General features: G+C 41.0%; 2 protein-coding genes across 2 annotated transcripts; both read right to left on the bottom strand.

The window, feature by feature from the left end:
- Positions 1 to 7,454: 7,454 nt before the first annotated feature.
- LOC110919955 lies at positions 7,455 to 9,873 on the bottom strand. Its single transcript, XM_035985660.1, has 3 exons — positions 8,962 to 9,873; positions 8,381 to 8,887; positions 7,455 to 8,182 (listed from the first exon to the last, which is right to left on the bottom strand). Exons 1-3 carry the CDS (start codon positions 9,644 to 9,646, stop codon positions 7,455 to 7,457), a joined length of 1,920 nt encoding a protein of 639 aa, XP_035841553.1. The 5' UTR covers positions 9,647 to 9,873.
- A 1,928-nt stretch (positions 9,874 to 11,801) lies between these two features.
- On the bottom strand, positions 11,802 to 12,308 carry LOC110917260 (probable calcium-binding protein CML25). The gene has a single exon (XM_022161847.2). It carries the CDS (start codon positions 12,306 to 12,308, stop codon positions 11,802 to 11,804), a length of 507 nt encoding a protein of 168 aa, XP_022017539.2.
- Between the last annotated feature and the right edge of the window lie 1,583 nt (positions 12,309 to 13,891).

The raw sequence follows: 13,891 nt of genomic DNA, 5'->3' as shown, positions 1-13,891 counted from the left end.
TTACTTTTTGGACTTGATTAAAGTTCTAGATTATATACATAAGGGCATTCAATACAAACAAATTTTAAATAAATATAAATAGAAAACCGTAATGAACGTATGATGTACTTGTTGCTTTAAATTTGATTTATATAACCACATACTTCACTGTTTTTCTCTTAACAGGGTTGTTGATCGGTTCGGGTGTTGGTTTCCTTAGTTTCATCAACTTCATTTTCTTGGTTGGACGATTTTTCAGTTGAAACCGAAAACCAAACTGGATTTAAAGTTAGCAAAACCGAATTATGGAAATATTATGTGAAATTAGATTTTTTGGAAAATAGGGTTGACGACGGGGGTAGCCCAAAGACAAATAAAACCATTAATATGCAAAGAGCTTAAAAGGTTGAAAGGTTCATCGGATGAAAAGCTGCATAATGAATGAATCGAGGAACAGTAATTAGTCATGTCCACCAACTCATCTCACCAACTCACGCTCACCAACTCACAAAGTCAGAGCAGGTCTGTACAGGCACACCCTATTAACCAGGGGTCCAAAGCCTTGAACCCCAAAAGGGGAAACCCTCCATAAGCAAACAGGTCTCACTAGTATAGTCCATGCCATTTCGAGAAATGTCTTCCACTATAAGAAGACAGCTCAATAACACTTCAAAGACATTCCGAAAAGCAGAGAGATTCCTTAATCTCTTGTCATTTGAAGAGTTCTTGTCACTTCCAAATAACTCTTCACCAGATTCATCTCATTCATTCTATTTGCTTTCTTTTCTTGATCCGAGTCAATCTTGGAGAAAGAACTTCAAAGCAAATAACTCAAATATACTAGTGAACCTCCTTCCACGTTTTGCAAACGTGGAGGGACCCCGCGACCTGCGTTAGGCAAAATCAAACCTTTCAGCCCTTTTGCCTGACCAGTCCAGCTACCATCCTTGGTCCCGTGTTTGTTGCATCAACAAGTTGGCGCCCACCGTGGGGCTACGCCACTGTTTCTCCTCAAAAGAGACCTGGTACGTGTAGCTCCTTCCATTCCAAACCACTATGTCAGAAAGTGGATCTCCGGGAGAGGTAAACCAGATCCCTAACACCTCTACCCCAGGAAGTGGTCAAGCTCACACAACAATAACAACGCCTTTTTCAACTCCGGGGAGTACACCCGAGTTCCTCACCTTTAACACACCAACCCCATCCAGATCTGGAGCTCCGTCTCCCAACGTTGGTGTGTCTGACACTCCGACACGCGTTGAACTTACCCCCGAGGGGGTCGCTCATAACTTCCTTGAGCTGAGATCACTTCTTAACCAACATGTGAACAGAGAAAGGGAAAAGGGTGTAAGGATTCGTCTAGATTATGACGAGCCTGAGCCAACGTTATCTCCTGGACCACCTCTACCACCCTTCGTTACAAGAAGTGAAACCGGTCCTAGCAACCCTTCAAGCCTTCACCCTTATCTGTCCACTGTGACAAACCCCACTGTTCATCCCATTCTCTCTTCCCAACCAACTGTTAGTGGTACTCCTCTGGGACACGAGTTAACACTCGACCAACTCCTACAATCCCCGGTAACCAGTTGTCCCACTTCTCTGAATACCACATGGGAGCAAGCCCTGTCCGTGCTCCCTTTAGCACGAAGTGCTGTTGCAAGCACCCCTCTTGGGGTAAATTGCTCGGTTGGTCCTGGAAGCCTTCAGGGTTTCAATCTCATACCCAACATGATGTCTCAAATGATGGCCAACTTCCCCTGGCAACACTTCATCAATCAGGTGCTTGCCACCCAGGGAAACCCTGGCAACAACAACAACGTAGGCACAAGACATGAAGAAGACCTGGCTAAACCTTACAAGCCAAGTAACCTTTCATGCTTTTCTAGACAGATAGCTGATTATGATTTTCAGTCTAAAATCAAGATGCCAGCTCACATCAGAACGTATGATGGGACTGAAGATCCCGAAGATCATCTTCAGATCTTCACTGGAGCTGCTCGAATAGAAAAATGGACGAACGCTGAATGCTGCCTGATGTTCATGCAAACCCTTGTTGGGTCCGCTAGAATCTGGTTCAACGACCTACCAGCTCAAAGCATTCGAAGCTTCGACGATCTCAGCAGAGGCTTCCTAGCAAACTTCTCCCAACAAAGGAGATACGTTAAAGACGCGACAGTGATCTTCCAGATAAAACAACGAGATGATGAAAGCCTACGAGCATTCATTGAACGGTACAAGAAAGAAGGGCTAACCTACGTGGGGGCTGATGAGAAAATGAGGGTTGCCGGTTTTATGAACGCCATAACCTCTAAGTATCTCACACGAGATTTCAACAAATCTTTACCCAAAACCTTGGAAGAAGCTCTTGAAAGAGCCGAGGCTCACATCCGGGGAGAAGAAGCTGTTGATATCAAAGAACAAAGAAAAAGGGGTTCCGGTTGGCGAAGCAGCAGCCCAGCCAGAAAGAGAGGAAACTTTAATTCTTACGACAGACGCTCAAAGGGTTCAGACCCTCGAAGGGTTGAAGGGCGAAACCCTCCAAGCAGGGATAAGAGTATGAGTTTCACTCCTCTCACCAAAACCCCTCAAGAAATCCTGGCAACGGAAGAGGTCAAGCAAAACTTCAGACCTCCCAGGCCTCTTCCCAAAAGTCGGAAAAACGAGAACTCCACTCAGTTCTGTGAATTCCATGAAGAAAAGGGACATCACACCAACGATTGCTTCCAGCTGAAAAAGAGAATTGAAGAGGCTGTCAAATCAGGAGAACTTGCCCACTTGGTCAAGGGAGTTCGAGACAAAATGGCTGAAAACAAAGGGAAGGAAGTAAACATGGTATATTCTGACGAAAAGGTCCCTTACAAGAAGCGACGGTTGGAGGATTGGGAGCTTCAGTGTGTCTGCTTCCCCCCAACAAGGAAGGACCCGCTCCCTGGTCCCCTTGTGGTTGAAGCCATCGTGGGTACCTTGCAAACATGCAAAGCATACATAGACACGGGAGCAGCCACTGAAATCATGTTCGAGAAATTTTTCAATCAGCTAAGCAACGAGGAGCGTTCAAGGCTTCAACCCTCCGGGACCTCCATAAAGGGTATCGCTGACATAACCCTGAAGCCTTTGGGGCAAATAACCCTTGATGTCTGTCTTAAGGAGGGATTAAAGGAAAGAACCCGATCACTAACCTTTGTAGTTATCAACATCCCTTCCAACTACGACGTAATCATAGGGAGGCCCGGACAATGTGCATTTTACATGGCTGTATCTGTTGGCCATGGCACTGTCAAGTTTCCAACTGAGAGAGGGATTGCAACCCTTCAACCCTCTCAGGAAGCTTACCTGATCGAAGGAGAGAGTTCCAATGACGAGAAAGACAAGCAGGGGTTAGTCATCAACCCTAAGTACCCCGAACAGCGGATAAGGGTCAACCCCAACCTCTCTCAAGATACTCTTTCATACCTTGAAAAGCTGCTAAAACATCACAGCGATGTGTTCGCCTGGTCTCCCGAAGACATGACCGGGATCCCTCGAAGCATTGCTGAACATGAGCTAAGAATACCACCGAATGTCAAGCCAGTGGTTCAAAAGAAAAGAAGTTTGGCACCTGAAAGAAGCCTGGCAGCTTGCCAAGAGGTTGAAAAGCTTGTATCAGCTGGCATCCTCCGAGAGGTTAAGTATCAATCATGGATTGCTAATCCTGTCATGGTCCGGAAACCCGACAACTCTTGGAGAATGTGTATAGATTTCAAGGATCTTAACAAAGCTTGTCCTAAAGATTGCTACCCGCTCCCAGAAATTGACCTTAAGGTTGATTCCCTCACGGGATACCCGTTCAAATGCTTCCTTGATGCATACAAAGGCTATCACCAGATCCTCATGAAAGAAGAGGATGAAGAAAAAACGGCTTTCCACACAGACAAGGGCATTTTCTGTTACCAAAAAATGCCTTTTGGTCTCAAGAACGCAGGAGCCACTTACCAACGACTCGTCGATAAAGCCTTCGAAAGCCAAATTGGAAGAAACATGGAAGCGTATGTCGATGACCTGGTGATCAAAAGCAAAACGGAATACCAGATGCTTGATGACATCCAAGAAACCTTCAAGAATCTTAGAAAAATCAACATGAAGCTTAACCCGGAAAAATGTTCGTTCGGATTTGATGAAGGAAAATTCCTGGGTCATATTGTTGGAAAACAAAGCATCAAGGCCAACCCCAACAAAGTAAAAGCTGTTCTCGAAGCTAAACCACCAAGAACCAAGAAGGAGGTTGAAAGCTTGAATGGGAAGCTTGCAGCCTTGAAGCGTTTTACCTCAAAACTGGCCGAAAGGTCCCTACCGTTCTACAAAACGCTCAAGAATTGTTCAGATAAGAAAGATTTCAGATGGACCGAGGAGGCTGAGGAAGCTTTCAATCAAATGAAACAGCACCTTGCTTCACTGCCAGATATTGCAGCACCGGAAACCGGGGAACTCATATCGGTGTACCTCTCAGTTGCCGACGAAGCCATCAGTGCAGTCCTCACCATTGAAAGGGACAAGGCTCAGGTGCCCGTCTATTTTTTCAGCAAAACTTTAAAACTAGCTGAAACCAAATATCCTCCCCTTGAAAAACTAGCCCTAGCCTTGGTCCAAACAGCCAGAAGGCTTAAAAGATACTTTCAAGCACATCCTATACAAGTGGTCACTGACCAACCTGTCAAGAACGTGCTTGAAAAGCCTGAAAACTCAGGTAGATTGGCAAAATGGGCAGTGGAACTAGGTGAACATAACATCACCTACGTCCCACGAAAAGCAATCAAAGCTCAGGTTTTGGCTGACTTCCTAGTAGAAGTCCCAAGCCAAAAGACTGAAGAAGTAAACACCACAACCACTGAACCCTCCAACCCTGAAGCCTGGAAACTGTTCACCGACGGGGCTTCAAGCGTTGAAGGGTCAGGAGCTGGTGTAATCCTAATCAACCCTGAGGGGCTAGAGTTCACATATGCTCTTCGTTTCAACTTTCAGACCACTAATAACGAGGCTGAATACGAAGCACTGATCGCTGGCCTCCGGCTAGCCAAAGAAATGAAAGTCAAAAAGCTTGAAGTGTTCACTGATTCGCTACTAGTATCAAGCCAAGTCAATGACAGCTATGTCGCCAAGGAGCCCAACATGAGAAGGTACAAAGAAAAATCAAAGGAATTAATGAACACCTTCCAGGCATGCAACATCAAACAGATTCCAAGATCCCAAAACAAAAAGGCTGACGCCTTAAGCAAGTTAGCGTCCCTCACATTCGCCCACCTCACAAAAAAGGTGTTGGTTGAAGTGTTGAAGGCTCGTTCAATTGACGAATTGGAAGTACAAGATGTGGTCACCGAGGAAGATCCAAATTGGATGACTCCCATAAAGAAATTCCTTCAAAACAACGAACTACCAAGTGATCAAATAGAAGCTGAAAGGGTAAAGATCAAAGCAAGACAATATGTGTTGCAAGGAGAAATCCTCTATAAAAAAGGATACCTTGCACCATTGCTAAGGTGTGTGGGCCCTGAACAAAGCAAGTATTTGGTTAAAGAAGTGCATGAAGGAATATGTGGAGCTCATTTCGGAGCTAGGTCGGTGGTTGCAAAACTCATGAACTTGGGATACTTCTGGCCTTCAATGCATCGGGATACCGTCGAGCAATTGAAGAAATGCGATGCCTGCCAAATCCACTCCCCAATACCAAAAAGTCCAAAACATGACTTGGTCCCCATAACTTCAGCATGGCCATTCCATAAATGGGGAATGGACATAGTTGGACCATTCCCTCCAAGCAAAGGGGGAGTAAAATTCCTGTTGGTAGCAATTGATTACTTCAGCAAATGGCCAGAGGTCAAACCCCTTGCTAAAATCACAGGAAAGCAAATCATAGACTTTGTATGGGAGAACATCATATGCCCCTATGGGCTGCCAGGGGTAATTGTGACCGATAATGGGAAACAATTCGCTGAGAAACCCTTCAGCCTTTGGTGCAAAGAGTACAGGATCAACCAAATCTTCAGCTCAGTGGCTTACCCGCAATCAAACGGTCAGGTTGAAAGGACTAACAGAAGCATAGTGGAAGGCATCAAGACAAGATTGGGGAGATATGAAAGTAATTGGCTGGAAGAATTGCCTAGCGTTTTATGGGCAATCAGAACAACAGAAAAAGCAAGTCACAGAAAAACACCTTATAGCTTGGTATTCGGATCCGAAGCCGTAATCCCCGCTGAAATAGGAGTTGTAACCCAACGAATTGTCAACATGGATCCCGAGGTAAACACACAAGAGACCATGTTGAACTTACAACTCTTAGAAGAGGCCCGGGATCAAGCAGCAATACAAGAGGCCAAATACAAGCAAAAGATGGAAGCATATTACAACAAAAAGGTCAAGAACGAACGATTCAAGCCAGGAGACCTAGTTCTCAGAAACAATGAGGCCAGCAAAAAGGAAAACCAAGGAAAATTAGGCCCAAAATGGGAGGGGCCATACACCATCCTCGAAGCACACAAGGGTGGATCCTACAAGCTGGGAGATCTAGAAGGCAAAAGGCTCCCAAGGCACTGGAACGGAAAAACTTTAAGAAAATTCTATGTTTAGAAAGTTTGGTTTGTGGCAAAACAAAAACCTTTTGTAAAAGCAAATGTTGCTTGAATGAATGAAGTTACTTTATCAAACTTGTCTTTCTATCCTAATATCAGGTTGAGAACCTAGCAAAAAACTCCATGGCAAGGGCCATGTAAGGGGATGAGCTCCCAGGCCATATCGCTCAATAGGTTCAAGGGTTGAATGGACCTATATAAGGGGTGAGTTCCTAAATCAATACAACTCCATGAGACTTATCAAAGAAAAACCATAGTGTCTCATAGACAGGTTTGAACAGCCTACACCAATCGTTCCTTAAGTCTAAAAAATATACCCAATAATCAGACTTACGAAACCAAACAAATCACAACGAAATAAAAGAAAAGGATAGATACTACGTCTTGATGATAGACACTAAGGCAAAGTGACTGCAGCACTGAACCCTTTAAAGTGTAAAAAACATAAAGACAAAGTAAACAAAGACAAGGCAAGAAAATAAAAACAAACAAGCCTATCAACCAAACATATAAACCAAATCAGAAGCTACCCAAAGATCAACCAACAGGTACCGAGCTTGAAAGGTTAAAGGCTTCAACCCACCAGCAACTTTACAAAAAGCCTGAAGGGTTGAAACCCCACAAAACAAAACCAAGCAAATGGAACCAACAAAAACATCAACGACAAACATCATGTCATAAGTTAGAAAGGCCATAAAAGACCTTCATAAGACAGTTAAAGCAAGCCCTAGTGACTTGCAAATAAAACTAATGTTCAACAGCCATATAGGCCCAACAAACCAACCATGGGAACCTTAAGGGTCCCCAAAACCTAAACATTGTTTAAAACATTACAAAACATAAAATGTTTGCTAAGAAAGCTACGAATAAATGTCAGTTATCAGAGGGCTTGGAACCTTCACCCTTAGACTTTTTAGCTTTCTTTGTCTTCTTCACCTTCACAACTTCTTCACCACCAACTGCAGAGGTTTCCAAACCAGCATCTTTCGAGGTTTCAGGCAGACTCGAAAGGGTATCATCACTGTCCCCGGAGTAAGACCTCTTCTTTGACAAGGAACCCAAAACCTCAACACAAACCTTCTCATTTAACCCCTCAGGCTTCAACCCCTGTAAAACAGACAAAGGCTTACCAAAACAAGAGGATACCTCATGAATAAAGGGGTAGGTTAGCCTCTCCATCTGCTCAACAGAAGCCTTGAAGACATCAGAAGCCTCAGGGCGAAACATGGGTGATTTCTCCAAAGGTTGCCCAGATTCATGAAGTTTATAGCCAGCAGTAAGGCCTTGATGCTTCCCCAGGTTCAGCAGCTTTGTGTAAACATCACCAAGGGCAGAGTTAAATTCCTTAGAGTGCAAAAGATAAGTCACAACCTGCTGAAACCCATGCTCGATCAACCACTGATTATCCGCAGTCACCTGACCAACGGAAGCCTTCAACCCCTCCTTTTCTTCACGAAAAGCCTTCTGCTGGACAGATAAGGCCTCCCGGTCAGCCTTCAATTTCAACAAATTTGCTTCAAAACTTTTCCTCAGGTCACCCATCTCAATGGCATGCATCTTCTTCAGGTCCTCAATCTCCTTCTTCCAAGCTGCCTCCTTCTCTGCAAACCCAGCCACTTCCTTCTTCATCGATGCAAGGGAGGATTTCATTTTGTCTTTCTTTTTAGAAAAATCCTCATACTCCCGCATCCTTTGGCGAAAGCGTGTAATCCCTTGGGGAAGCATGGCTGCAAGGTTGCAAGTAGTTAAAACCATGCGAGATAACATAGTGTCATCATCCATCTCAGCAATAGCTTCACGAACGGAAGGAGGAGCAAGATGACTAAGAGCGTCTTCACAAACAGCAGCATCCTTAAAAGTGTCATCATTCTTAACCAACCAAGTAGGCACATAAGTGCCCCCAGGGTTCAACCCTTCAACGTCTCTGCTCGACGATTCTTGAACAGGGGTAGCAACACCCTTCTTTCCTCGAACCTTCTTACCACGCACAACTAATTCCTTCTCCTTCTCAACCTTCACTTCAGCCTGATCCTCAGAAGCCTCGATATCATCACTCAAATCCACTGGCTCAGTGGAAGTGGATTGAGGAGCAGCTTTCAGTAAACGACGAGATAACCGGCGAGTTGAAGGCTTGGGAACATTGGACTTGGTAAAACCCTTCGCATTTGCAACACTGACATAACCTGAACCCTCAAACCTCTGCTCAGAGGTCCTCACAACAACATTTTCACCCGGAACAGTCGGAGCATCTTCAAAAACCACATCGGACGTATCGTCACTCTTGATGAAGTCCAAAGCAGACATAACTGCCAAAAAACAAATAAAGAAAATAAGTCACAAACAAAGTAAGATGAAAAGGTATAAGGGAAAAAATGCATACCAAGGCCATTTCTCATCAACACCGGATCCCGATCAACTTTTGCCCAAATATTACTAACCCCTAAAAGCACTAACAAATGTTCGGGAAAAGGGCGAACCCTCGAAGGGCACCCCCGAATGGTTGAAAGAAAGGCATCATTCAATTCAGACTCGGAAGGCTCCGGATCGTTAAGAACAGCATCCGGATGCCTCCACACCATTTTGAAAGGAATAATGGATTCAGAAACCCAGAAAAACGTATTCTTCCATGATCCAAGGGTTGTAACCATGGATGAAACAAGACAAGTATCAACCTTTGTGTTCTCAAAAGTAAACCAATCACCATTTTTGGCTAACCGGAAGAACCTCCGAAAGAGCAACAATGAAGGATCATAACCTAAAGCACGACACAGCACTTCAAAGTGCAAAACCCTAGCCATTCCTTTCGGATGTACTTGCCCAAAAGACACTCGATAATATTCAAGCAAATTTAGAACAAAAAACGAAAAAGGGTAACGAAGATTAGACCACTCAAAATGCCGACAATACAAAGCAATAAAACCAGGAATCGGTTTGTCAACGGAAGCATCGCAAGCAGGGGCGGTCGGATTAAACTGTTTATCGATACCATATTCAAGGCAAAACAGGTCTACCTCTTCTTGTGTCAACCGAGAAAATGACCTCGCTAAATCCTTAAGGGCACCCATGATCGAAAAAAGTAAAAGTGAAAACGGAGAAGAAAACTAACCTGAGGGAGGAAAAACTGTGAATGATTGAAGGGAAAATGATGAAGTTTTGTAATTGTAAAAATGAATATAAGAGTAAAGTAAGGGTATTAAAGATAAAAATAAAAATCTCTGCCAATCCGCCGCCTGACACATGTCCAATCAACTGTCAAATCGATTAAATTTCAAAATTCAAAAAAGTAACCGCCTCAAACCCTTCAAGCCTCCAAACAATGAACCCTTGAAGCCTTTAAAAGACATGCATAAAAGTCAGAAGTCTTTGAGCCTAATACCCCAAAAACCTCTGACTTGGGGGGCTGACGACGGGGGTAGCCCAAAGACAAATAAAACCATTAATATGCAAAGAGCTTAAAAGGTTGAAAGGTTCATCGGATGAAAAGCTGCATAATGAATGAATCGAGGAACAGTAATTAGTCATGTCCACCAACTCATCTCACCAACTCACGCTCACCAACTCACAAAGTCAGAGCAGGTCTGTACAGGCACACCCTATTAACCAGGGGTCCAAAGCCTTGAACCCCAAAAGGGGAAACCCTCCATAAGCAAACAGGTCTCACTAGTATAGTCCATGCCATTTCGAGAAATGTCTTCCACTATAAGAAGACAGCTCAATAACACTTCAAAGACATTCCGAAAAGCAGAGAGATTCCTTAATCTCTTGTCATTTGAAGAGTTCTTGTCACTTCCAAATAACTCTTCACCAGATTCATCTCATTCATTCTATTTGCTTTCTTTTCTTGATCCGAGTCAATCTTGGAGAAAGAACTTCAAAGCAAATAACTCAAATATACTAGTGAACCTCCTTCCACGTTTTGCAAACGTGGAGGGACCCCGCGACCTGCGTTAGGCAAAATCAAACCTTTCAGCCCTTTTGCCTGACCAGTCCAGCTACCATCCTTGGTCCCGTGTTTGTTGCATCAACAAGGGTATATATATATATATATATATATATATATATATATATGTAAATTGTACAAAATAAAGGGGAGTAAATCCCAAAACATCACAAAACACAAGACCTAAAACAACTTTACAAGAAATATTTGTTTGTTTTATTTATAAATGTAAGGATTTACCTGAAGAACAAGAACACCACAATACTCAATAGTTGTAGTATGTAAAAAAACAAACCTGTACCATTGCCCACATGAAGAGGTTAGGTCTATGGTAGGCCTTCGAGTAGTACTATGATGGCAATGTTTCCTCCCTTTTTGCATGTGTGATCTTGTTTTTAGTTACTTTTGTGGTGGAAGGTTAAAATTTTTTAAATTCCAACTCAAGTTTCTAGTTATGTCCTAGTTTTTTTTAGAACGGTTAACCTCTACATTCTCTAACGCTACTTCTGAATCTATACCAATGTCCACTATTGTACTAGAATCTTCAACTAATTGAAGATGCACACTTTTACTACACACCTTAGTACCAATATACCACTATGCTACAAGCTCTTTGATGATTGGGCATGTCAGCATGTGGTCCTAGTTGTGTGCTTCAAAATAAGAATATTGTTGGAAGAAATCAACGTGTAGAATTGTCCCATTGTGACCACCCCCATTGTTCTTATCGTTGCGACCACCTTGGTAGCACATTTGCAAGGGAATTGTGGGCTCGTTGATGTGGTTCACCTTGAAATAACAATTGAAATAATTAAGCCGACAATTGTCTAAAGGGGTGAAATCAGGCACATGGATGGGGATTGGGGGGCACTACAATTAGTATGAGTTCTTCGTCCTTACCTTACCTTCTAATGGTACATCGTCGAGCTTTATTCAGACGACATGGGTTGGTCGTGTTGCGTGTGCTAAACGCCCATCCATTTATTTGTCCAAAAAATGCCTAATTTCAACATTTTGCTTAAAATATCTTTGTAACGATAAAAATCCAACTCGTATTACTATTTAGGAAATTTAGGAGATACAAATCTTATATTAAGAAAAAAAAACTTAACGAAAAATATACAAAAGATAAGAAGTTGTAATATACATCTACAATTTCTCTCTCAACAATTATATGTGGTGATAGTACATTACAATGCATGATTTGCAGGTCTTCATTGCAATACAAAAAATAAAAATAAAAATAAAAAGTTGTACCTAATTTTCAAAATGAAACTTAGCTAGTTGATTCCAATGGACATCATGGACTTAAATTCCTCAAAGTCAACAAAACCATCCCCATCTTTATCAACACCTTTGATCATCTTTCTACATTTTCCAAGCTTAGAATTGCTACATCCAAGGCTAATGAGCACCCTTTGCAACTCCTTTGCAGAAATGAGTCCATTTTTATCACTATCAAACACCAAAAAAGCATTTCTAAGATCATGATCACCATCATCTACCTTAGAACAAGCAAAAACAGGCTTGGAACCATCCATGATGGCCATGAACTCCTCCAAGTCAATGAACCCATCTCCATTAAAGTCAACCTCTTTGAGTATCCCTTGAGCTTCAATGGTGGCCTTTGACTTTTCTTGACCAAAAGTCAACAACACATTTGTGAGCTCCGTATGAGAAATCTTGCCATCTCCATCTATGTCAAAGAATTTAAAGACTTGCTTGAGTTGATTTGAGACATCCATAGATATAAAAGACGAGATGACTTCTAGAGCACATGATTTCATGGTTGGCTTGTTCTTGAAGTTGTTGACTTTAGTCAATGAGCTCAATTTCTTGAGAAAATTGGTTATGTGAGTTTGCAAAGAATATGGCATTGGAGATGGTAGCTAGAGAAAATAATAGAAATTGATTAAATGGTTATGAAGAGATGTAATGTGGACTATGGAGTATGGACAGAAAATAACGATGTGGGTTTGGAGATTATTGGAAAAAACACAAACAAAAAAGTGGCACGTGTTATCTTATTGGCTATTTCATATAATTGTTTCTTTATCCACTTATTAGGTTATAACCCCGTGTATTACACGAGTTCAATAAATAAATTTTATATAATAAATAATAAAACAATATATATTTAAAAACCTTCTTTATTGTACGAGTTGAATAAATATAATTTTATATATTAAATAATAAAAAGTTATATCTATAAGAACAATATTGTACAGGTTGAATAAATATAATTTTATATACAACATAAAAAAGTCATATCTTTAAAACCACGTGTATTACACGAGTTGAATAAATGTAATATTGTTTACCAAATAATAAAATAATCCATTTTTAAAAAACCCAATTTATTACACGGGTTGAATAAATGTAATTTTATATACCAAATAATAAAAAAAAATACATCTTTAAAAGTATGCGTATTACACGGTTTGAATAAATGTAATTTTCTGTACTAAATAAATCTCGTGCATTGTACGAATTGAATAAATATATTTTATACATCAAATAATAAAATTACGGTTTTGGCCCCCGTGGTTATATCACTTTTACCCTTTTAACCCAAAAAAGAATTTTTTAACATCTAAGCACCCAACGTCTTTTTTTCTAACCTTTTTGGCCCCTAACATTTTTTAACCCTTATGGCCCCTAACATTTAATGGATAGGGTTAGTGTTAGGGGCCAAAAGGTTTAACCCTTTTGGCCTCTAACATTTAATGGATGGGGTTAGTGTTAGGAACCAAAAGGGTTAGAAAAGAAGACGTTGGGGGCTCAGATGTTAAAAAAATTCTTTTTTGGCCTAAAAGGGTAAAAGTGATATAACTACAGGGGCCAAAATCATAATTTTCTCTAAATAATATTATAAATGAGAAGAAGATTAAATTAAATAATAATTATCCAAAAGATATTAAACTAAATAATATTTAAATAAGAGGATTATCTATAATTAATTAGAAAATATTAAATTAAAATAATAATTATCTATAAGAGATGCCCTAATATGATGACAAGTGTCGCAAAAGTGGTTTCTTTTATTATATAGTATAGATGTTATATGTTGAAAAGATTTAAAACCATAAGAGATATTTTAATAACTTTATTTTTGTTATTTGGCAATTAATTGTAAGGGAAAGGATCAAATAGCAAGTTTATTTTGGCTAGGAAGTGTAGGAAGCAATAGGATTAGGACATGTGACAACATTTAAAATAAAGAAAAAGGGTATTTTAGTCAATCCAACCCTTTCTTCTTCCTTTTCAAAATCCAGTAACTTCAAAACCCACCATTTTCAAAACCCATCATCTTCAACCATTTCTTCACTTTTTATCTCAATAATCACTACATTATAGTGCGATTTTCATC

Source organism: Helianthus annuus, chromosome 16 (genome assembly GCF_002127325.2).
Source record: "Helianthus annuus cultivar XRQ/B chromosome 16, HanXRQr2.0-SUNRISE, whole genome shotgun sequence".
Lineage (NCBI taxonomy): Eukaryota > Viridiplantae > Streptophyta > Magnoliopsida > Asterales > Asteraceae > Helianthus > Helianthus annuus.
The sequence above is the reverse complement of the archived record's forward strand: the minus strand, read 5'-3'. Positions and strand labels throughout refer to the sequence as shown.

Bases quoted from the DNA above. Each gene is read 5' to 3' on its own strand.
- LOC110917260 (XM_022161847.2), bottom strand. From the start codon at position 12,308: ATGAAATCATGTGCTCTAGAAGTCATCTCGTCTTTTATATCTATGGAT.
- LOC110919955 (XM_035985660.1), bottom strand. From the start codon at position 9,646: ATGGGTGCCCTTAAGGATTTAGCGAGGTCATTTTCTCGGTTGACACAA. The intron at 8,888-8,961 runs GTATGCATTTTT...GTTTTTTGGCAG, and splicing joins GTTGATGAGAAATGGCCTTG to TTATGTCTGCTTTGGACTTC. The intron at 8,183-8,380 runs GTGAAGCTATTG...CTGGGTTTGCAG, and splicing joins TCTTGCTCCTCCTTCCGTTC to AGAAGGAGGCAGCTTGGAAG.